At 38.7% G+C, this 26,344-nt stretch overlaps 1 protein-coding gene across 2 annotated transcripts in view; it reads right to left on the bottom strand.

Moving 5' to 3' along the window:
• Positions 1–4,905: 4,905 nt before the first annotated feature.
• ATP23 (ATP23 metallopeptidase and ATP synthase assembly factor homolog) overlaps positions 4,906–26,344 on the bottom strand; it is a 29,301-nt gene continuing 7,862 nt past the window's right edge. Inside the window, exons 2-6 of one of the 2 annotated variants that reach the window (XM_077111240.1) lie at positions 21,419–21,464; positions 20,634–20,715; positions 13,982–14,119; positions 10,598–10,681; positions 4,906–5,333 (exon numbers count right to left, since the gene is read on the bottom strand). In XM_077111240.1, the coding sequence (XP_076967355.1) occupies positions 5,130–5,333; positions 10,598–10,681; positions 13,982–14,119; positions 20,634–20,715; positions 21,419–21,464 (554 nt within the window). In that variant the 3' untranslated portion in view covers positions 4,906–5,129. The remainder of the gene's footprint in view (positions 5,334–10,597; positions 10,682–13,981; positions 14,120–20,633; positions 20,716–21,418; positions 21,465–26,344) is intronic. The other variant, XM_077111241.1, reaches the window with a different exon arrangement.

Raw genomic sequence — 26,344 nt, 5'->3', positions numbered from 1 at the left:
AATAAATTCAGTTTGATCCAATTTTATATTCCTCCCACCATTATCCCAGACCCTTACTATCTATTCCCACATATATTTCCTGATTTGCGTCTATATAGATTGGAAAGCTCATGCAGTTCTTTTGGAGTATAGTGTACCTCCTCATGGGTCACACTTTGTACCTCACCTTTTGGGACTTGTTGGAACTTTAGTCTAGCTATAGGTCTTGAAGAAAAGAGGGGTGGTAGGGATGGGTCATGAAAAGAAATAGAAGTGTCTTTCAAGCCAATTACCTCGGGGCATTCCATTACAGTTTCATCTGGTGAACAGGATTAGTCACTCCAGACAGAGGAGTGAGGGCTATTTCCCCAGGGGAGCTGGTTACAGCATTAGCAGGTAATGAGGGGTTAATCTCGTCAGGTGCAGGTTGGATGGCAGACTCCTCTTGGGAAACTGGAGGACGGGACGCTGGTTCCTCAAGGCAGGCTGGAAGCCAGGAAGCTCTTTCCTGAGGGCAGCCCATTACAGGTCTATCTAGCAAAGACTCAGTAGATTCCAGGAATCCAGTCTCCCCATCACCATCATTATCAAGCTATATATCACCATCCCACGTTTCAGAATCCCATTCTTTTCCAATAAAAGTCCTCACTTTAACAGCAAACACCCTGCAAGGTTGAAATTTTAGTTTTGCTGAAAATCTGCTACTCGCACATGAAGCTCTGTGTATGGTTTTCAGAGATCTCAAGTCTGCAAACATAGGAAATAAGATTTTCTTTCAGGGCACACATGGAAACTTTTACATCATTCATACAGCACTTAAGGTGCAAATTTGAAGCCTTCAACTTATCCCTTTCCCTCATCACTGTAGATAATAACAACCAGCCAACATCATTATACCTCTTAATTCCACAAAACTCCATAAAGGTGTCAAAAATATTCTCATCCAGAGCCTTGCCTCATATCAGCATACAATTAGCAGAATCTAATGGTGATATTTTGAGTATCTGTTTTTCCAACTCACCCCATGAACTGTCAATGCCATCTTAATTATTGGAAACAGAGTCATTAGTGCCTCTGAGTCTAGGTAGAGTAGAAAACCAATTGTAACACCCATTTTTAAGATTCTGTTTCTCAAAAACCACCCCACCGGCCACGGTGGCTCAGCAGGCAAGAACGCTTGCCTGGAATGCCAGAGGACCCGGGTTCGGTTCCCGGTGCCTGCCCATGTATAAAAAAAAAAAAACACCCCACTCCTGGTACCAAGCTGTGTTAGGGTTCTCTAGAGAAACAGAACCAACAGAAGATACCTGTAAATACGAGATTTATAAAGGTGTCTCATGCAACTGTGAGAATGGAAGAGTCCAAAATCCTTAAGGCAGGTTGTGAAGCTGGTGGCTCTGACAAAGGGTCTGGATGAACTCTACAGGAGAGGCTTGCTGGCTAAAGAAGCAGTGAGTGTCTCCTCCCTTAAAAGTCTTCAACTGACTGGATTATCTTGTTGGGGTAGACACGCCTTAGTTGATAACAATTGCAATCAGCCATAGATGCAATCAACTGACTGATGATTTAATACAGCAGCCTTCCAGTTTACCAATCAGTCACAAAATATCCTTGCAGCAATGGTCCAGCCAGTGTCTGCCTGACCAGACAATTGAGCATAATCACTGGGCCCAGTTGACACCAGAACCTAACCATCACATTTGTTCTATCTTATTTTTATTTCTTTTTACCCTTTTACTTAACCCTACTGTAAATCTTCATTTCTGCACTTTCCTCCAAGCCTCCCTCTCTCCTGTCCTTTCCTTTCAGCCTGCAAAACTCCTTTTGGTATTTCTTGTAGGGCAGATCCTTTTAAACACTCTCTCAGCTTCTGCTTATCTGTGACTATCTTAAACACTCCCTCATTTTTGAAGGACAGTTTTGCCAGATAGAGAATTCTTGGCTGGCAGTTTTTCTCTTTCAATATCCTGAATAAATCATACCACTGCCTTCTTGGCTCCGTGGTTTCTGATGAGAAATCAGTGGATAACCTTATTGGGCATCACTTGTATGCAATGAATTGCTTTTCTCTTGCTGCTTTCAGAATTCTCTTTATCTTTGGCGTTTGACATTCTGATTAGTGTATGTCTTGGAATAGATCTATTCAGATTTTTTGGTTTGGAGTATGCTGTTTCTGGATAGCAATGTATTTCACAAGAGTTGGGAAGTTCTTAGCCATTATATACTCAAATATTCCTTCTGCCCCTTTTTTCCCTTCTCTTTTCATCCCTTCTCTTCTGGGATACCCATGATGTAAATGTTTGTGCACTTCGTGTTGTCAATCAGTACTTTGCTCCATTTTCATCCAGTCTTTTCTCTATTTGTTCTTTTATCAGTTTGAATTCAAATGCTTTATCTTCTAGCTTGCTAATCCTTTCTTCTGCCTCTTTACATCTGCTGTTGTGTGCTTCTACTGTATTTTTCATTTCATCTATTGCGTCTTTCATTCCCATGTTTTCTTTGCATGTTTTCACATTCTACTTCATGCTCACACAAAGTCTTCTTAATATCCCTTGTTCTTAATATCCTTTATCTCTCTAGCCATCTCATCGAGTTTGTTTAGGAGAGTTGTTTGAATATCTTTGATTAGTTGTTCCAGATTCTGCATCTTCTCTGACTTTTTTATTTGCTACTTTTACTAGACCATGTCTTCCTGTTTCTTAATATGACTTATTTTTTGCTGATGTCAGGCATCAGATTAACTTGGTGAGTTTATTCTGAGGCTTGGGTTCTTTCTTTTGTCAAAGCTTTTACTGTTGATTAGATTTGCGTTAATGTACTTCTCTGACACTTGGTTCATCAGTATTACTTAATCAGGTCTGGGCCAGGAACCCACAAAGGGGCACACCCCAGCTCCACAGGTCCTCAAAGAGCTCTGGTAAAGATGCTGTGGTAGTTGGGTTCAGGCATCAGCTTGGCCAGGTGATGATGCCCCCTTGTTCTGTTGCTGTGGGCTTAAATCATTAGCATGTGAAATTCACCTATGGCTGACTTCATCTGCAGTTGGCTAAGGGGAGAGCCTTCCACAATGAGTGACATTTAATTTAATTAGCTGGAGGCTTAAAAGACAGAGGTCATAAGAGAGCTCAGCAGCTCAGCATACCTCATTTCAGCCCTCAGAGCTCAGAACCAGACATTTGGAGCTGCAGAAAGGAATCACCCTGAGGAAAGGCGTTTGAACCCATAAGCCAGGAGGGAGGCCCAGCAGATATTCACCATGTGTCTTTCCATCTGACAGAGAAAGCCAGAGGAAAACCAGCTGCCTTTCCTCTGAAGAACTGTAAATTTGTAACTAAATAAATCCCCTTATTAAAAGCCAATCCATCTCACAAATGTTCCAAGAAATGATCATGATGATGAATATACAGCTATGTGATGATATTGTGAATTACTGATTATATATGTAGAATGGAATGATCAGAAGTTAAAATTGTTTGTGTTTGTTTGGTGTTTATTGGTATTTTAAAAATTTTTTTAATTTATTTTTAAAAAATAGCCAATCCATCTCTTACGTGTTGCATTCTGGCAACTTCAGCAAACCAAAACAGATGCCTAAAATCCTTCAATTCTGCTCCCCAAGGGTGCACTTTACAGGCCTCCACAGCCTATGTCCCTCTGCCCAAACGCCTTTTAGATGTCTTCCTGGAGGTGCACTCTTCTTGCCTGCCAGCAGATGGTGCTGTTTGACAACCTATTCCCCTCAGACCTCCCAAGGCAGGTTCTTATCTTCCTGCTGACTCCAGACAATGACACAGCCATACAGGGCAGAGTAGGCTGAAACCACCGATGGTGCCAGCAGTCCAAATTTGCTGGCCCAAAGATGGCACAGTGCCAAACCATGTCCTGCCCTGTTCTTGAGAGGACCTCTGCTGTCCTTTCAGTCTGGAGCCGACCTACCAGAGACTGGAGACTTAAGAACTGACCTGCCAGAAACGGGAGACCCGCCGGGGACTGGAGAACTGGATGCTTTCTGCCCCAAGGTGGGGATGGGTGTCAGGAGCTGGGGCTGCAGGGGGCTTTACTCACAATCTTCTGCTGCAGCTCCTCCATCTCTTCATTCTGCACTTTCCTGGTATTGTAGGGCACTCCCCTGACGTCCAGAGCCCCAGATCCATTGTTGCAGACAGTTTCTGCCTGGCCCGTAGTTATTTTTCTAGGAGAAAATGAGCCCAGCCTCTCCCTATCAGCCGTCTTCCAAACCTATTTTTAATGTTTAGTAAGTTATTAGACTTGATGTATCACTTTATAACATATTAAATCAAATTTCAACTCAAAAGAAAGAATCCTATTAGCTGCATTGTCTTTAAACCTCTCATCAGCCACATCTACAAATAGGCATCACCATCTTTCAGTCTGTACTTAGGCAGAGATAGAAGGTGCAGGTACAAGTGGAAGATGCAGCTACTGGTTGAGGGGTAGCTTCATTTCAGCAGGGTTTAGAGAAGGGGGTTAGAGAAGATGACCAAAATTCAGAAACAAAATTCAAAAAATCTTATAAACACATAAAAATTAAATCAAATTGCATTATAAATGTAATGTACTGCCTCTATAAACAAAAAAATCTAATCAGGACTGTCCCCGGAAAATTAGGCCATACAATCCCCAAATGTATGTTGAGAGAAGCAGAAAGAGATGCAGAAGCATTGCTCATTGGACAAATTGTTCCCAACTTTCATTCTTTGAATGTTTTGATCATGACAACATCTCAATGAATGTCCTACAATGAAACAGTACATTCTCTCTATATTTAAGCTCTAGAATACAAATACTGGTCACCTATAAACATTAGACAAGGGCACACTTCACAGGTTTTATAACTAAATTTTAAAATAATCACATGTAATAAAAACAAATAAAATGCAAATTAAAAAGCATAAGTACACTGTAGAAAATACAAAAATGTAATTTATTTACCTTATTTACCAAATAGTTAACGATAAAGATACAATTTTTGCCTTGGAATTTAAGGCAGTTTCATTTTGCCACAGTTACTTTTTCTGATCATATCAGCATCTTATTTGTATTATCTGTATTTAACCGATCACTCATATTTTATAAGTCTGCCATGTGAGAAACATAATTTCTTCATGAAATACAAAATGGGATTGACTTCATATATTTGAATAATACCGATCACGGTTTTGAAAGTCTCTATGAGCATATTTTGCATCAGTTTTGCCATGTGGAATCCTTCCAAAAGGTTCATAGTCATTGAAACAAGATTCAAAAACTTCATCAACAGCCTTTTCAGCTACTTCTTTGCTGATATTCCTCACAGCAAGGATAGAAAGCATGGCTCTGTCTCGCACACAAGTCTAAAGAGAAGGAAAAGAATGTGGCTTTAATTTTATATGAAAGTTTAATTATGAAATATTAGCATTTTATTTAATGTCTTAAACATGATAAAATTAAAAATAATTTCTTCCCATCTTATTTATTAATTTTTGTCATTCCAAATGAGAAAAATAAAATGAATAAAGAAACTTAACTCTTATGTCATGGAACATGTAGACCTCTTTCACGCTCATCTTTTCTAACAATGTAAGCAAATGACATTCTCTGAAATTCTAGTCAGTGTCTAGCAAACAATCACTTCCAATTTGCAGAATCACAAAAAATCTAAGTAAGCTCCTGATGGAATTTTTCATAAAATTTAATTAAATTTAAATATACCTTACTTCTCCATCCATCTTCCTTAATTTTCAGTTGACCAATGCTAGATAACTTTTCCTGTAAGAAACGCTCTCTGTTTCCTGGAGGCAACAGAAAACCACACACATACACACCCAAACTTGGAAAGTCTTTATTTCTTGGGTGGGGGGGAATCAAGCAATTTTTTTCCCTGAGTGTTCCAATTCTTTTCACGAGTGTTTTGCATAGATATTAAATTCTATTCCTAAGAAAATAATTTGCCTAATGTTATAAAGTAATAGACTAGAATCTCTCAATATTCTAATTTAAATCTTTTTAAGAAGCATAAGGCCCCGCCCCCTTCCAATGCCTAGAGAGCAGAGCTTTTAATACATTCATTTCTCTGCAGACCCAAACTAAACCTCAAAAGAATGTTATTTGACCTATTCCTACAAAATAAAATAATAATAACCCACAAACTGATTTGGATGACTGTGTATCCAGACAAGCATCAATATATTAGACTCCCTATTCTTCTTCTGTGTGTTCCCAGTTTTACTTCAGTCTCTTCAGCATATCCATCCAGGAGATGCTCACTGATACTGGAATTTACACAGATCTACAATACAAACCAATGCTTCTCAACTGATTTACACCAAACATTGATTTAAAAAATTAATCCCTGGCATAAAGGAGTAGGAAGGAAAGGAAAAATAGTACAGAGCCACGATATGGAATGCCTTCCCTCCAGGGAAAAAAACATGGCAAAAATTTGTCTCCTGGAGCCACAAGATTAGGAGACACAGGCATAAACCATAATTCAGATTGACTTTTCTCTAGATGTAATAAATTTCTATTAAAATAGAAATGTAACTGCAAATTTACAACTGGGTACTGTACTTGCTGTTTGTTTCTTGGGTACATGCCATAAAAAACCAGGGACCCCATTTTCTAAAACTTCTTCAACCAGATTCCCATCACCTAAATAAATTTTCCAACCTGTTGCTATTTCTTTTCATTTGTTGCTGTTGCAACTCCTGTGGCTGCTACTGGACTCCTGCAGCTACTCAAAAATGAAAAGAAGAGAGTTTGCCTCTTCCTCATCCTCCAGCTTGCTTCCACGGCCACCGCTGCGACCGAGGAGCCCTTCCCTTTCCACAGTCTTCTGCCGAAAAAAGAGACCAGGGCCTCCTCCTTTCTCTGTCGCTACCCGGAATATGATGGGCGGGGAGTGCTTATCATCGTTTTGGACACGGGGGTCGATTCCGGAGCTCCGGGCATGCAGGTTACAACTGATGGAAAACCGAAAATCATTGATATCATTGATACAACGGGAAGTGGCGATGTGAATACTGCTACAGTGGTAGAGCCAAAAGATGGTGAAATTATTGGTCTTTCAGGAAGAGTGCTTAAGTGTATAAAAAATCTCTGCCTGAGAGTTCCGGAGAAGATGGCGGCTTAGTAAGACGCGCGGGTCTTAGTTCCTCCTCCAGAACAGCAACTAAAGAAACAGAAACAATACGAAACAGCTCCCAGAGCCACGACAGAGACCAGAAAGACAGCGTACCCCATTCTGGAACGGCTGAACGGGCAGGGAGAATCCGCTGCAGTGAGATACCCGAGGAGCGCGCGACTGGGCTCCCCTCCACGCACGTGGCTCCCCGGTCTGACTGGGAACATTGGATAGTGGGGCCCTCCCGCCATGCTTGGCGTTTCGGGCCAGCTGGGCAATTTGGACCGGCACTCCCCCAAGCCGCAGAGGCCGGCGACCCCCCCCCACGCGCGGTTTCCCGGGCCGACTGCGAGATTCGGATTGGCAAGTTAAAGGAGCCACAGCATCTTTTACTGGTGGGACCCGCAGACAGACAAGCGCCACGAGCGCCACCTACTGGGCAGGAAAAGAAAAACAGAGCCCAGAGATTTCACAGAAAAACCTTTCAACCAGCCGGGTCTCACACCCAGGGAAATCTGATCAAATGCCCAGACACCAGCAGAAAATAATGGATGACGCTCGGAAAATTGAAGATATGGCCCAGTCAAAGGAACAAACCAATAGTTCAAATGAGATACAGGAGCTGAGACAACTAATGCTGAATATACAAACAGAAATGGAAAAACTCTTCAAAAACCAAATCAATAAATTGAGGGAGGACATGAAGAAGACATGGGCTGAACAAAAAGAAGAAATAGAAAATCTGAAAAAAAAAATCACAGAACTTATGGGAGTGAAGGACAAAGAAGAAAAAATGGAAAAAACAATGGATACCTACAATGGTAGATCTAAAGAGACAGAAGCTACAATTAGTGAACTGGAGGATGGAACATCTGAATTCCAAAAAGAAACAGAAAATATAGGGAAAAGAATGGAAAAACTTGAGCAGGGGATCAGGGAACTGAATGACAATATGAAGCGCACAAATATACAGGTTGTGGGTGTCCCAGAAGAAGAGAAGGGAAAAGGAGGAGAAAAACTAATGGAAGAAATTATCACTGAAAATTTCCCAACTCTTATGAAAGACCTAAATTTACAGATCCAAGAAGTGCAGCGCACCCCAAAGAGAATAGACCCAAATAGGCGTTTTCCAAGACACTTACTAGTTAGAATGTCAGAGGTCAAAGAGAAAGAGAGGATCTTGAAAGCAGCAAGAGAAAAACAATCTGTCACATACAAGGGAAACCCAATAAGACTATGTGTAGATTTCTCAGCAGAAACCATGGAAGCTAGAAGACAGTGGGATGATATATTTAAATTACTAAAAGAGAAAAACTGCCAACCAAGACTTCTATATCCAGCAAAATTGTCCTTCAAAAATGAAGGAGAAATTAAAACATTTATAGACAAAAAGTCACTGAGAGAATTTGTGACCAAGAGACCAGCTCTGCAAGAAATACTAAAGGGAGCACTACAGTCAGATACGAAAAGACAGAAGAGAAAGAAGGAAAGTCAGATATGATATATATAATACAAAAGGCAAAATGGTAGAGGAAAATATTATCCAAACAGTAATAACACTAAAAGTTAATGGACTGAATTTCCCAATCAAAAGACATAGAATGGCAGAATGGATTACGACCCAGCAATACCACTGCTAGGTATCTACTCAAAGGACTTAAGGGCAAAGACACAGACGGACATTTGCACACCAGTGTTTATAGCAGCATTATCTACAATTGCAAAGAGATGGAAACAGCCAAAATGTCCATCAACAGACGAGTGGCTAAACAAACTGTGGCGTATACCTACGATGGAATATTATGCAGCTTTAAGACAGACTAAACTTATGAAGCATGTAATAACATGGATGGACCTAGAGAACATTATGCTGAGTGAGTCTAGCCAAAAACTAAAGGACAAATACTGTATGGTCCCACTGATGTGAACCGACATTCGAGAATCAGCTTGGAATATATCATTGGTAACAGAGACCAGCAGGAGTTAGAAACAGGGTAAGATAATGGGTAATTGGAGCTGAAGGGATACAGACTGTGCAACAGGACTAGATACAAAAACTCAAAAATGGACAGCACAATAATACCTAAGTGTAATGTAACTATGTTGGAACACTGAATGAAGCTGCACCTGAAATATAGTTTTTTTGTTTGTTTGTTTGTTTGTATCTTTTGTTTTTGTTTTTTTCTTTTTCCTTTATATATATATATTTTTTAGTAGTATTATTATTTTAATTCTCTTCTCTATATTAACATTCTATATCTTTTTCTGCTGTTTTGCTAGTTCTTTTCCTAAATCAATGCAAATGTACTAAGAAATGATGATCATACATCTATGTGATGATACTAAGAATTACTGAGTGCATGTGTAGAATGGAATGATTTCTAAATGTTGTGTTAATTTCTTTTCTTTTTTTTTGATTAATAAAAAAAATTAAAAAAAAAAAAATGAAAAGAAGAGACTTCTCTTTCAAAGACTGTGGGCCCTGGATCACATACTTTAACCACTCTTCTCCAGGAGTGTGCTGGTGTATAACCTCCTCCTACCTTCTCAGAAGACTCAGCCCACTGGATTCCAGCCTGAGGTGAACTTACCAGAGAAGCAGAGATTCAAGGACACAGAAGACACATGCATCACAAGACAAGTTGGGTGGCACATCACTAAGTTGACTTGGCACACACACATAGCCAAAAGCACTAACAGTCTCATTGGCAGAATCACCCCTTCTAAGCAACAGGCTTGTATTCTAACTTATAGTCACTAAGTTCACAATTTCTCTTACTAGTTCACTGTGACTTTCTACTCTCTACCTGAGATGGGTTATTCCCTTCTCTGGAGAATGACTGGCCTTTGCATTGTTTCATGCCTATCCTTTTTGCATCTGGTTGAACATACTATCCTGATGCCCATGTACCTCACAAATTTGCCCAACAAACTCTACCCATGGGAAATCTCTGGCAGACTTTCTCCTGAAGTGTGGACACAGAGCCCCATCAGTTCGACACTTCCTTTCCCCATGTCCAACCATCATGGATCTTAAAGATGTCTGCCAAGGTAATCAAGGCTGTGCCAATCCAAAGCTTTTTCTAGCACGTCATATAGCCTTTAAAGTTGTTTTGACAAACAACAATGCAGTATCAATCTGTTTTGAAAAGGATTACTATTTTTATCTCTCTAGACTACTATGATAGTTTAGAATAATAGGTCCAGGACCGTTCAGATAGATGCAAAACAGACTGTGATCTTATTTCCATTCCTTGTCTACCCCATCCAAAATTCTCCCAGGAATAAGATCGTAGCTCTTTTCACAATTATGTTCTCTCAGGCAGTCTCATAGCTTGTCCCAAAATTATAAAATAAAAGTAAATTCTATCTGTTTGGCTTAATTGGTATACATTTTTTAATACTTTCATATAGGTAGTTCTTTCAGACTTCAAATACTAAATGTAGCTCTCATAACACTCTTCAGGTTAGGTGGTTTCAAAGGTTAATTTTTACCTGATGGTGTCGCATTAATCCAAAATGTAACCTGAAGATTTCATTTACAAGTGAGCAGTCTCCACTGAGGTTTGCAGCTCGAATCTATCAAATAAACATAAGGCAAATGAAAATATATACGTAGGCTCTTTATCTTTATGACATCAACCAAAGTAAAGTTTGGATAAGAACATAAAACTATTTTTTATGTGTTTTTTTCTGAGAACAGAGTATATGTACGATTTTTTAAAAGAACTGTTAGGAGTTGTGTTATTTCTAAATTCTGAGGTACTGAACTGCTTGTATATAAACCCGGTCATTCCCAGAAACTTCGGGTATTTATGCGACACCTGAGACTCAGAAGTTATGAAAATCAGGGGTATCCCATACAGGAACTGTTTAAAAAGTTGAAAAAGAGATCAGACTTTGACTAGAGAGATGAATGAAGTTAATCTTGATAGGATTGGGGTATATAGTAATCTACAGGGTAAAGGATGATATCATACACATTTTAAAACTTCAACTTCTGTGTGAGACCAAAGGGAGAGAGGTTTAGTTGGTGCAAAATTTATATTTTGCATAGCACATTATCTAATTTAACTTGTATGGTCAGTTTAGTTGAACACCATAAGTATATGGAATCTTGAATAGTGTGTGAGATCTTGTTGGTTTGTCCAGGGAAGTATGATGCCCCGATATATCCCAGAGTAATTTGGGCAGTGAATAAAGAAGTATTTGCAAAGTCCCCTTGGGAGACTGGGGAGAAAGGAGAAAATATTATTCAACTTTCCCATTTGGAGAATTCCTGATATTCTTGCAAGCAGTGGGAAGAACCAACTCAATACACCGAGCCCTCGATCTTGGGGTTCACCCCATAACACTTACTCCTGCAAAGGATAGACTAAGCTTACTTAAAATTAGGTCTAAGAGTCACCCCCAGAGAACCTCTTTTCTCGGCAGGTGAATTCACTGCCCTCCCCACTACTTGGGACATGACTCCAGGGGTATAAATCTCCCTGGCAATGTGGGACATAAATTCCAAGATGAGCTAGGACCCAGCATCATGGGATTGAGAAAACCTTCTTGACTAAAAGGGGGAAGAGAGAAATGAGACAAAATAAAGTTTCAGTAGCTGAGAAATTTCAAACAGAGTTTAGAGGTTATTCTGGAGGTTATTCTTATGCATTATATAGATATCCCTTTTTAGTTTGCGGAGTGGCTAGAGGGAAGTACCTGAAACTGTTGAGCTGTGTTCCAGTAGCCTTGATTCCTTAAGACAATTGTATAATGATATAGTTTTCATAATGTAACTGTGTGATTGTGAAAACTTTGTGTCTAATGCTCCTTTTATTCAGGGATGGACAGATGAGCAAAAAAAAAGTATGGATAAAAACAAATAAATAATAGGAGAAAAAATGGGTAAAATAAATTAGGTAGATGGAAATACTAGTGGTCAGTGAGAGGGAAGCTGTAAGGGGTATAGTATATATGAGCTTTTTCTTTTTTCTTTTTTTTTTTCCTGGAGTGATATAAATGTTCTGAAAAATGATCACAGTGATGAATACACAACTATGTGATGATATTGTGAACCACTAATTTTACACCATGTATGGAATGTGTGTTAAAATTTATCAATACAAATTAAAATTTAAATTTAAAAAGTCAATTGACTCAGGAAGTCTTTAAATTAAGAAAAAGAGCAGATATTCATGAGCTATGTCAGACAATGCCAAACATACTATGTTGGCAAGAAAAAGTTCAATTACCTACCAAAGAGGATTGATCTTCTAAACTTTACATGATAGCCTTATAGAACTAATTTCTTTTAAAACCAAAGCCAGGGCAGGTCACGGTGGCTCAGCAGGCAAGAATGCTCACCTGCCATGCCAGAGGACCTGGGTTTGATTCCCGGTGCCTGCCCGTGTTAAAAAAAAAAAAAAAAACCAAAGCCAAAGTATGGGACTTTAGAGTTAAAGCCCACTCTCTCTATAAGATCAAAAAAACACTTGTAAAAATAACCAAAAGATTCAAGAAACATTCTTCTAAAAACCTAAAAGCTGAGCTTCAATATCATCTTAAAAACTGTTTCAATATACCTGAGTCTAAGACACTTTGAGCATATGAACTTCCCAGTCCAAACTCAAATCTTTGAAACTCTCTTGGACCTTCCCTCAAAACTCTTACAAATTTATGACTTCCTTCCAGGGCCTTCACTGTCCTATGAAAAAGTAAGCAGTACAAAGTAGTTTTCCATTCAACACAAAGAATGGAGTATATTCCAAACTGTTATACTACATGCATGACAGACTGAAGTTCAGATATATTTTCTAATTTGTTGTATTTTTAAGGTAAAAAGTGACTGTAATATATGAAAGTCTTGCACCTATAGATATAGATTTTACAGCCAACCGAGCCACATTTTTTGCAGCTCATTGCAAACAAAATGGTCCACTTCTTATTACTTCAACATTAACTTGGCCTCATTCCTCTGAGTAGCTCAAGGCACTTAACACTTTACTAGCTAACAGGCCTTAATTCTCATAACACCCAAGAGGGAAACCTATTTAAAAACTCTGGTTTCAGTCTTCTCTCCCAATAACATGAATTATAGTTAGATTGCAGTGAGGCTGCTTATTAATTTCAAGGGAAAGAGAAAATAATCTAGGTTATACAGTATAAACTTCAGATTTATATTGGTTTTATAACTTCTCATCACACTGTACTCTTCAATTAATGAAATGCAAGTATGAAATAATATGTCTCTCTAGAAACATGTGTTCTTCTGACAGCAATTCAAAGTGTTTAATAAGACCCACTTAAGATGATTGCACTAATGTTTTATTTTAGGGCAAGCAAGGTGCCTTTCCTATGGACAACCAACCAATTATACATCCTGGTTTTAATCCTGCCTGGCTTGAGTTCAAATCCTGCCTCTTCCACTTAATAACTATAGGATCTCAGTCAAGATACCCAACAACTAACTCACTTAGCACAAATTTAAATGGGGATAACAATAATATCAACCTCAATGGCTTGTTGTGAATGTTATATAAGAATCCAAAGTTAGAACAGTTTGGCAAATAGCTCTTAATAAATATGACTATTATTTTTTATATTAACTAGTTACTTCTATAAGACAAATTAGTAGCTTATTTTTATAATTAAGTCACTCATCACAACTCTTAGGACCAAAGGTTAGATTTAAGCAAATTTAAAAAGATACTTAAAAGTCTTCTAGTTGTATCACAAAAATCATATTTGATGATAGTCAAAAACAGAAATTCAAGAGTAAGGTAAAACTATGAAAATAAGAAAAAGAATAAATTATACTTGAAAAAATGTTTGAACAAAAGGCTACTTGATGAAATTTGAAAAAAAAAAATTGTCTTCTACAGTAAAACTCACCTCTGAGCAGGCCAAATGTCTGACATTGGTGAACCAGTCAACATGGGCACGACAATGATCAAATGCATGAATGAGCTCGTGGGTGACCACTCTGTTCATATGGCCTTGATTAGAGATATTATTCTGGCACAAAACAATCTAGAAGGCACCAAAATAAGAGACCTTAGGTTATTTCTAAAAATCTACTTTCATTTTCTAGATTCTATCTCCTCTCTACTTTCATTTCCTAGATTCTATCTCCTCTCGCACACTAGGGGGCTCCCCGGATTGGAACGCCTCCACCCACTCTTCCCCATCTACCCAGGCCACCCCACAGTCCTCCCTACACATGCTCCTTTAAGTCTTCCCTTGCCACTAACCTCTCCCTTCTCCTCTCTCTGGCCCCCAATAGCTCTCAGATTAAAGAATGAAACAGACAGGTTCAAATTCCAATCTACCCCCTACTAATTCAGTGACCTTGGACAAGTTCTTAATATCTTTATACCTCAAGTTTCTTCAAATTAATAGGAGATAATGTGTACCTACTTCATAGAATTGTGAGAATTAAATGAGACTATATGTAAAATGTTCCTTATCTAGTTCTTGAATGAGCAATGAACAAACAGTGAGCAATAAATACGCACCAGGGTCCTCATTCTACTAGAACTGCCAGGAAAATTTTTCAAAAAGATCTTCAGAAAGAAGTGCAAAATGCCAAGGGTACACTGGACAGGACCATTAAAGAATAAAGACATGATGTTTCCTAATAATAATGGCTACCAGTCATTATGTCTTAGTATATGCCAGACACTGGGATAAGTGCCAGATGTTTTATATACATTCCTTCAACTTGTTCAGCCCTTGAGTGATTTATAATCTACTGGTGGAGAAAGAAATTCATCAAATATTTACCAAAATGTTTAGAGAAATGCAAATCAAAACCACAATGAGATATCATCTCACACCCACCAGAATGGCCATTATCAACAAAACAGAAAATGACAAGTGCTGGAGAGGATGCGGTGAAAGAGGCACACTTATCCACTGTTGGTGGGAATCTCAAATGGTGCAACCACTGTGGAAGGCAGTTTGGCGGTTCCTCAAAAAGCTGAATATAGAATTGCCATACGACCCAGCAATACCATTGCTGGGAATCTACTCAAAGGAATTAAGGGCAAAAACTCAAACGGACATTTGCACACCAATGTTTATAGCAGCGTTATTTACAATTGCAAAGAGATGGAAACAGCCAAAATGTCCATCAACAGACGAGTGGCTAAACAAACTGTGGTATATACATACGATGGAATATTATGCAGCTTTAAGACAGGATAAACTTATGAAGCATGTAATAACATGGATGGACCTAGAGAACATTATGCTGAGTGAGTCTAGCCAAAAACTAAAAGACAAATACTGCATGGTCCCAATGATGTGAATCGACATTCGAGAATAAACTTGGAATATGTCATTGGTAGCAGAGTCCAGCAGGAGTTAGAAACAGGGTAAGATAATGGGTAATTGGAGCTGAAGGGATACAGACTGTGCAACCGGACTAAATACAAAAACTCAAAAATGGACAGCACAATAATACCTAATTGTAAAGTAATCATGTTAAAACACTGAATGAAGCTGCATCCAAGCTATAGGTTTTTGTTTTGTTTTGTTTTGTTTTGTTTTGTTTTGTTTTTACTATTATTACTTTTATTTTTTTCTCTATATTAACATTCTATATCTTTTTCGGTTGTGTTGCTAGTTCTTCTAAACCGATGCAAATGTACTAAGAAACGATGATCATGCATCTATGTGATGATGTTAAGAATTACTGATTGCATATGTAGAATGGTATGATTTCTAAATGTTGGGTTAATTTCTTTTTTTCTGTTAATTAATGAAAAAAAATTTTTTTTAAATCTTTTTAAAAATAAAAAATAAATTAAAAAAATATATATTTATTTACCAAAATGTTTAAATATATGTAATGACAGCTTTCATGAAGAAAAAAAACCAAGTTGTCATGAGCACATTTAATAAGAATGCCTGCAAGCAGGCCCATAGAACTAAAGCACAGAGAGTTGGAGATAGGATGGATACAGCAGGCAGGGAATAAATCCCTTGTCTTTACCCTAGCAACAATAGGAAGCCACTGAAGAGGAGTACTAAAACAGGAAAGCGTTTTTGTTTTATTTTGTTTTTATCCTTTTGACTGTAGTAGGAAGAATAAGCAGGAGATGACCAAGACTGGGTAAAGAAAGACTAGTTGAAGGCTACTGAAGAATTCTAGGCAAGAGACAAGGGTACTTGAGCTAGGATGGTGGGAGCAGAAAAGGATATTTAGGAGGTAAACTGGACAAAATTTGGTAATGGAGAGAATATGGGAGAAGATCAGAGGCATTAAGAATGATTCTTAAATTTCTGACTTGAGTAATGGCACAGATGGTGGTACCATTCACTGAGATATGCAAAACTAAAAGAAGACCAGGTTGGATGGGGACAAAAATCACATGCTTTGTCTCAGACATGTTAGGTCTGAGAAACCTTTGAGATATCCAAGCATAAATGGATATATACAAGTGGGCAACTGGATATATGGATGTGGAGTTCAAAGGAGAGCTCTGACCTAGGAAAATAAATGAGATACCCTTGGCAGAGAATAGAGTAAGAAGAGGAGGGGATTTAACCCCAAGCATTAGGGAGGTTCAACATTTAGATGCTGCAGAGGAAGGTAAACTAGCAAAGGCGCACCAGAAGAAGGTTGTACACTAAAAACCAAGGAAAATAAGTGTTTTGCACTATTTTCTAAAGTCATGCATATGCAAACTATATGTGGTAGTTAGATTCAGTTGTCAGCTTGGCCAGGTGAAGGTACCTAGTTATGTTGCTGTGGACATCAGTCAATGGTACCTGAACCTCATCTGTTGCTCATTACATCTGCAGTTGCTAGGAGGCGTGCCTGCTATAATGAATGATGTTTGATTTAATAGGCTGGTGCTTATATGAGAGAGCTCAACGTAGCACAGCCCAAGCAGCTCAGCATACCTCATCTCAGCTTTTCCAACTCAGCCCTTTGGAGATGCAGAAAGAAATCACCCTGGGGAAAGTTGTTGGAACCCAGAGGCCTGGAGAGAAGGCCAGCAGAGATCATCCTGTGCCTTCCCACATAAGAAAGAACCTCAGTTGAAAGTTAGCTACCTTTCCTCTGAAGAACTAATGAAATAAATCCCCATTTATTAAAAGCCAATCCATCTCTTGTGTGTCGCATTCTGGCAGCTAGTAAACTAGAACACTTTATCATGCAGAAATTCTCGGAGGTATAGATAGAACTTGGAGAAACTTCACGCATGCACTAGGATAAAAGGACCAGAATTTTCATAGAAACAATGTTCATAAAAGCAAAACTGGAAACAAACTGTATTATAGATATATAATGGAATACTATACAACAATGAAAATAAGTAAATGAGAACTACATCCAACAACATGGAAGAATCTCACAAACAATGCTGAACAAAAAAATTCAGCTACAGAAGACTATATACACTATGATTTCATTTTATAACACTCAAAGTATTCCATTTATATAGCTCAAAGACAGATAAAACTAAGTAAAATGCTGTTAGAGATTTTAAGCATATATAGTAAAACCATTCAGAAAAGCAGGGAGTGATTATCACAAAAGTCAAGGTAATGAAGGCAAACAGATACGACTTAAGAGGGGACATAGGCTTCTGAAATCCTAGCAATGTTCCATTTCTCAAACCCAGGTGGCAGTTACACAGGGGTTCACTTTAATATTATCATTTTACAAAGTGTACATATAGGTTTTTTACACTCTTCTGTATGACTGAAACACTTCACAATAAAAATTTAATTAAAAAAATAAAAGGAGAGATATGGTCTCCTTTAGAAAATGCTTGTAAGAAAACAGGGCCTAGATTGTAAGCTCTTATAGCAGACACATTTAGTCTGGAGTGGTAATTATTATTTCTGAATTTTGAGAGGACGTTTCATATGTCTACAACCTGGAATTTAGAGATAAGAATGAAGCCAATTAGGTCAGGATTACATTAATTCAGAACACAGGGGTACGGAAGACATTGTTTATATTTTACAATCTCACTTACTCTTTGAGACCAAAGGAAGAAAGGTTTATTTTGTCTGGAACCTAAATTTTCTCCAGCACAAAATCTAACTCAACCTGTCTGGATAAATCATTTAAACAACCCATGCGCAGGAAGCCCAGAATAAAAATGAGGCCTTCAACCCTGTACAGCTTAATGTAATGCTGCAATACATCCTCAGTTTATTAAGCAGATGATCAAAAACTATTGGCAAAGTTCCTTGAGAGATGGGAGAAAAATCATGGAACTATTAAACTTTACCATCAGGGAATTCCCTGATAATGTGTCAAACATTAGGGACACCAAATCAAGAGGCCAAGCCCTTGGTCTTGTGGCTTACTCTTGTGAAGCTAATCTAAATCTAGCTTAGTCTACCTGTAGGTATGCCTAAGAGTTATTTCTGGAGGACCTTTTTTGTTGCTCAGATGTGGCCTCACTCTCTCTAATTCCAACTCTGCAAATGAAATCATTGCCCTCCCCCCTACGTGGGACATGACCTCCAGGATGTGAAAGTCTCCCTGGCAGCGTGGGAGATGACTCCCAGGGATGAGTCTACCCCTGGCACCATGGGATTGACAATTCCATCCTGACCAAAAGGGGGAAAAGAAGTGTAACTAATAAAGTATCAGTGGCTGAGAGAGTTCAAATAGAGTGAAGAGGTTACTCTGGAGGTCATTCTTACACAAGTTTCAGTTAGACATTGTTATCTATCATAACTTGCCAAACCCCAACCAAAGCCATTCCAGCTAATCCTAAAGAACACTTAGGGCAGTATATAAGATTCTACAAAGGTTCCATGCACTAAGGTAACTTTCCACAAACCCACAACCTCCCAATGGGGCCCTAGACCAGATAAGTCCTGAAACCTAAAGGGCCCAGCCTCTCCAGAACATCAGCTAGTTCCAGCTCCCTAGGATAGAAAGATCAAAGGTGATGGTGGAGGTATAACAGAAAAGGCAGGGTTTAACAAACAATTATGACTGCTGAATCATTAAATTGATATTTCTTTTAGTCTCCAGTATCTTAGCGCAGCTAGAAGTAAAAACCTAAAATTGTGGAACTGTAACCCATACTAAACTATGAAATCTGTTCTACAATCAATTATTGTGCTGTCCTTTGAAATTTATTGCTTTTTTGTATATATGTTATTTTTTCACAAAAAAGGAAAAAAAAAGTCTATTGTGATGAGTAAAAAAAAATCTCCTCTAGCCTTCTATATTCTGAAGTAGCTACAAGGAAAAATTTGAGATGACAGTATGGTAGCCCATGACAAACTCTGGGATCTGTCCTGTAACTACCTGTTGCAGAGTACTTTGAAAATATTGCTTTCATCTTTCTTTGCTTTGTATATATGTTATATTATACAACTAAAAAAAGTTAATAAATAAATAAAAGGAGAGAGTGCTCAACTGTATCCAATACTGCTGAGAAGATGAAGGTTGAAAATATCCACTGTATTTAACTAAGAACTTATCAAGAGCCATTTTGGTGAGAGCTATAAGTATTGTGATTTCCAATTTACAAATAGGAAACTGAGAATAAGACAAATAACCTGACCAAGGCCTATAGGTAAAAAGTGAGGAAACTGAGACTTGAACCTAAGTCCATTAGACTCCAAAATCCAGACCACTAATCTCTGTACCATATTGCTTTCCAATGATTGCTGTGAATCAGCCGTTAAAATATATATATAAAATTCTCTAGCAGGAAATATTTAAGGTAATTAAATGTAGGTTGTACATTCAAGATGGAAATAACTACTTATAACATCTTCAACTACCTTTATTACATGATATCATCCATTTATCACATCTGAGACTCCATCATAAACCTCCAGTGACTTAAGACTAACAACATGTACTATATGCATATTATAAGCCAGGCACTATGATAAGTTCTTTACAAAAGATATAAAATTTAATGTTCATAACCATTTTATAAGATAGAAATAATCATTACCCATATTATACAGATGAGAAAACTCACTCCCCTATCAAAAATGTTCAAAGGTGCATCAGTTCTCATCATGTAAAGGTGAAACCCTTTAGAAAGGCATTGAAAGCCTTCTATCACATGGCTTAACTTTCCTTCCAATCCTATTTCCTCTTATTCCCCATGTGCTTCTCCCCTCCAGCTAACTTAGATAAAATGTCATTCCCCAAACATGCCTTGGGCTTTCCCAGCACCCCATCTTCATTCATACTACCCACGCTCTCAGCAACAGTCTTTGTCTTCTCTGCCCAAAGAGGGTGTATATCCTCTAGATGTATCTATTGGCATCTTTTGGTCAATACCGTAACAGTCCCACTGTGGCAACTATATCCACCTAAAATAGTTTAAGCCTCAAATTTTATAATTGTCTGTGTCCATGTTTTATCTCCCCTATGAGTGTAAGCTACAAAAAAGTATGATGACTAGTTCATTTTTTGAATCCTACACAAAGTAGGATTCATTTCAATTTTACCAAATGAAATGCTCAGCACATGAAAGGTGTTCAGAAAATATCAGGAAAGAAGATTGGAGGGAAGAAAACAACTTAGCAAAATGCCTACCTGACATGTTGAAGCATCAAAACCTCCACTGACATTTCCATTACAATCTTCACAAGAAAAATGTCTTTCTCTGTTAACAGCACTAAAAGGCAAGAATGAATTAAAGAGATAATGTCCAGAAGCCGCATGCATGTGCCATAGAGGAACCAGCCCTGGGCAGGAGTCAAGAGACTCATATTGTAAATACCTTCTGCCACTAAAAAATATGAAACCTTGGGAAAGCAACATAACACCTTTAGGACCCAGTTTTCTCATCTGTAAAATAAGGGGATTGTCTCTGCAAGATCTATCCTAATTCAAGTTCTATGACATGATTCATAAGGTCTTTGGTCGAATGATAAACCCATATTGGAGAAATGCTGATGTTCCTGCCCTTGGGCAAGAATGTTAAGAAGTAGACCTCAAAAGTCACTTCCTTCAAACCCTTCCAAGTGAAACAACATCTGGAAATCACTTATGTAACATGCTAAGATTTCTTCTCCAATAAGGACGATGCCTAGGATGGCATAGTGGAAAGGCCAGGTTTGGTAATCTTTCTTAAAAAGAAAGATTTTCAGTATCTTTTTTATTAAATACCCAAAGTAAAGGGTAGAGCAAGAGATTTAGAGTTAGGGCAGATGTCCAAAGAGAAGGCCTGCCTGGAGAGAATGCAGCCAATCACCACCACCTACCTCGTGGAAATCGTTTCTTGACCTGAAGTGAGAAATCTTAAATAGTTCCCATTTTTTGGTTTTTGTTTTTTAGCAGCCAGAATGTAGAGCAGTACTCCAAAAAGATTTACTTACCAACCAGAGTGCTTCATAGCATCAAGTAGAAGCTTGACATATGGATCTAAAAAGACATTGATTGATTCAGTTAAGTATGCCAATTGGAAAAAAGCACCAATTAAATTATCCAAATAGCAATATGTTATCAAATAGTATCTCACAAATCTCTAATTAAAAAATACTATCTTAGAATTGATATAAGTGGATACAAAAAGATAAGCTTAAAATTAACATAAAATCAAGTAGGTAAAAACACTAATACAAATATCAAGATAGATACTACAAATGACAGATGAAAAATATGCTTACCCCAGCTGAGCTTAGCAGTCTACTCTTTGTACTTAGTTCCCAGAAGGACATTAACCAGACTTTTTCATTTCTGCTTACAGGAATAAGATAACAGAATAGCATCAAGAACACCCTGCAGCCCGGTGAATCAGTGACCCCCTCCTCAAAAGACAAAACTCTGAAAAGAGTCCTGAATACCCTGCACATAAGAGCTTGCACGTGGATATCTAAAGTGAAGATGGAACAACAAGAAGTGTTTGAGACAACACAGGATTAAGAAAAACTGCTTGTGCCCTCCTTACAAAGATCCAAAATCACTGCTGACCAGACAAGAATGAATCATGTGGACATTATACTTCGTTTTAATCCCTACCCCCATCACTTTACCTAAAAAACCCTAACTCACATCCCCACCTCGAACTGGTTTGGGAAGATATCCTCCAGTTCCTTGCAAGTATGCTTGCAATAAATCACCTTCACACTAAGAAATGTGTTTCTTCTTTACAGTGGCGGCTCGGGCAGGCCCTTCTATTGGAAAAAGCCATGCTTGTGGTATCAAAAGCATCTTAGATAATACCAAATATGCTTTTAAGAGTCACTTGTAGTAGGGTGTACATGTGGTTCAGTGGGCAATTCCAGGACTATGAACCCAAAAAAAAAGTCATGTGTAGTTAAATGATCAAACATGTTACATTAACGTATATACCAAAGAGACTAAGATAATTTGGGGGCCATGCCCACAGAAATGAACAGCAAAGCATCCAGATTTGAGGAAGGGGGTCACCCCACTGTTCTCTGCCCTGGTCAGACACACTGAGTACCACATTCCAAATGAGATCTGCCAACCGAAGCTCTACCACAGGGACTATGCTCAGTAAGAAACAAGAAAGGATTTGGGGATTTGGAAAGGAGAAGACAGACAACTTGAACAACAGTAGCGTCGGGTATTCACAGGGGTGCGATGTGAAAACAGCTTTCTACGGAGGGCAAAACAAGGACCAAAGAGTGGAGGTTAGATGTGGCAGATTTCAACTCAGTGTAAAGAAGGATTTTCCAACAGAGATGTGGAAGCAATAGATAGGTAACATCAAACAGCCTCAAAGAATTTAGAGATAGGAACAAAGTTGATCAGGTCGGGATTAAGGTAATTCAGAACACAGGGGTAAGAAAGATATTGTCTATATTTCAGAACCGCACCTACTCTTTGAGACCAAAGGAAGAAAGGTTTATTTTGTCCGGAACCTAAATCTTCTGTAGCACATAATCTAACTCAAACTGTCCGGATAAATCATTTAAACAATCCATACACAGGAAGCCCAGAATAAGAATGAGGGCCTTTAATCCTGTATAGCTTAATATAATGCCTCAATACATCCTCAGTTTTTTAAGTAGATGATCAAAAAGTATTGGCAAAGGGACTTCCTGGAAGATGGCGGCTTAGTAAGACGCGCGGATCTTAGTTTCTTCTCCAGGACACCTACTAGGGGAGTAGAAACGATACAGAAAGCGCCCAAAGCCACAACAGAGATAAAAAAGACAGCGTACCCCATCCTGGAACGGCTGGCTGGCTGAGAGAAGCAGCTCGGGTGAGATCGCCGAGGCGCGCGGGCCTTACCGGGCGGGGTGGCAAGCGGCCGGAGTTACTCCCTTCCCCCTTCCCGGGCCGGCTGGGAGAATTGGAGAGGCGGTCCCCTGAAACCGCCGCGGCTGACGCCCACACCACGCGCAGCCCCCGGACCAACTGAGAGAATTGGATCGGAAACCCCCAGGCCGCGGAGAACGGTGACGGGTTGGGGAGGCCCCTTCCAAACCCGTGACTCCCGGGGAACGTGCACTATCCCGGGCGGGCTGCTGCCGCTGGCGCCCTCCCGCCACGCTTGTTGCCCAGGGCCGACTAGGAAATTCGGACGGGCTCTTTCCCTGGCTGCGGCGACCAGCAACCCTCCCTGCGTTCGGACCCCGGCCGGCTCAAGCCGCTTCGGCTAGCGAACCCCCAGGACGGCGAGAGTTTTCCAAAGTTTAAGGTCCCACAGCACCTTTTACTGGTGGGACCCGCAGACAAACGTGTGCCACGAGCGCCACCTACTGGGCAGGATAAGAAAAACAGAACCCAGAGATTTCACAGAAAAATATTACAACCTTGCTGGGTCCAACACCAAGAGAAATCTGAATAAATGCCCAGACGCCAGCAGCAGAAGATAACTGTCCACGCTCAAAAGATTGAGAATATGGCTCAGTCAAAGGAACAAACCAATAGCTCAAATGAGACACAAGAGCTGAGACAACTAATGCTGAATATACGAACAGAAATGGAAAACCTCTTCAAAAATGAAATCGATAAATTGAGGGAGGACATGAAGAGGACATGGGCTGAACATAAAGAAGAAATAGAAAAACTGAAAAAACAAATCGCAGAACTTATGGAAGTGAAGGATAAAGTAGCAAACATAGAAAAAATAATGGATAGCTACAATGATAGATTTAAAGAGACAGAAGATAGAATTAGTGATTTGGAGGATGGAACATCTGAATTCCAAAAAGAAACAGAAACTATAGGGAAAAGAATGGAAAAATTTGAACAGGGTATCAGGGAACTCAAGGACAATATGAACCGCACAAATATACGTGTTGTGGGTGTCCCAGAAGGAGAAGAGAAGGGAAAAGGAGGAGAAAAACTAATGGAAGAAATTATCACTGAAAATTTCCCAACTCTTATTAAAGACCTAAAATTACAGATCCAAGAAGTGCAGCGCACCCCAAAGAGATTAGACCCAAATAGGCGTTCTCCAAGACACTTACTAGTTAGAATGTCAGAGGTCAAAGAGAAAGAGAAGATCTTGAAAGCAGCAAGAGAAAAACAATCCATTACATACAAGGGAAACCCAATAAGACTTTGTGTAGATTTCTCAGCAGAAACCATGGAAGCTAGAAGACAGTGGGATGATATATTTAAAATACTAAAAGAGAAAAACTGCCAACCAAGACTCCTATATCCAGCAAAATTATCCTTCAAAAATGAGGGAGAAATTAAAACATTCTCAGACAAAAAGTCACTGAGAGAATTTGTGACCAAGAGACCAGCTCTGCAAGAAATACTAAAGGGAGCACTAGAGTCAGATACAAAAAGACAGAAGAGAGAGATACGGAAAAGAGTGTAGAAAGAAGGAAAATCAGATATGATACATATAATACAAAAGGCAAAATGTTAGAGGAAAATATTATCCAAACAGTAATAACACTAAATGTCAATGGACTGAATTCCCCAATCAAAAGACATAGATTGGCAGAATGGATTAAAAAACAGGATCCTTCTATATGCTGTCTACAGGAAACACATCTTAGACCCAAAGATAAACATAGGTTGAAAGTGAAAGGTTGGGAAAAGATATTTCATGCAAATAACAACCAGAAAAGAGCAGGAGTGGCTATACTAATATCCAACAAATTAGACTTCAAATGTAAAACAGTTAAAAGAGACAAAGAAGGACACTATATACTAATAAAAGGAACAATTAAACAGGAAGACATAACAATCATAAATATTTACGCACCGAATCAGAATGCCCCAAAATACGTGAGGAATATACTGCAAACACTGAAAAGGGAAATAGACTCATATACCATAATAGTTGGAGACTTCAACTCACCACTCTCATCAAGGGACAGAACATCTAGACAGAGGATCAACAAAGAAATAGAGAATCTGAATATTACTATAAATGAACTAGACTTAATAGACATTTATAGGACATTACATCCCACAACAGCAGGATACACCTTTTTCTCAAGTGCTCATGGATCATTCTCAAAGATAGACCATATGCTGGGTCACAAAGCAAGTCTTAACAAATTTAAAAAGATTGAAATCTTACACAACACTTTCTCGGACCATAAAGGAATGATGTTGGAAATCAATAATAGGCAGAGTGCCAGAAAATTCACAAATACGTGGAGGCTCAACAACACACTCCTAAACAACGACTGGGTCAAAGAAGAAATTGGAAGAGAAATTAGCAAATACCTCGAGGTGAATGAAAATGAAAACACAACATATCAAAACTTATGGGACGCAGCAAAGGCAGTGCTAAGAGGGAAATTTATTGCTCTAAATGCCTATATCAGAAAAGAAGAAAAGGCAAAAATTCAGGAATTAACTATCCATTTGGAAGAACTGGAGAAAGAACAGCAAGCTGACCCCAAAGCAAGCAAAAGGAAAGAAATAACAAAGATTAGAGCACAAATAAATGAAATTGAAAACATGAAAACAATAGAGAAAATCAATAAGGCCAGAAGTTGGTTCTATGAGAAAATCAATAAGATTGATGGGCCCTTAGCAAGATTGACAAAAAGAAGAAGAGAGAGGATGCAAATAAATAAGATCAGAAATGGAAGAGGAGACATAACTACTGACCTCACAGAAATAAAGGAGGTAATAACAGGATACTATGAACAACTTTACGCTAATAAATACAACAATTTAGAGGAAATGGACGGGTTCCTGGAAAGACATGAACAACCAACTTTGACTCAAGAAGACATAGATGACCTCAACAAACCAATCACAAGTAAAGAAATTGAATTAGTCATTCAAAAGCTTCCTAAAAAGAAAAGTCCAGGACCAGATGGCTTCACATGTGAATTCTACCAAACGTTCCA

This window comes from Tamandua tetradactyla, chromosome 7, assembly GCF_023851605.1.
Source record: "Tamandua tetradactyla isolate mTamTet1 chromosome 7, mTamTet1.pri, whole genome shotgun sequence".
Classification (NCBI taxonomy): domain Eukaryota; kingdom Metazoa; phylum Chordata; class Mammalia; order Pilosa; family Myrmecophagidae; genus Tamandua; species Tamandua tetradactyla.
Note: the sequence above shows the minus strand (reverse complement) of the source record. Positions and strands in the feature narration are given on the sequence as shown.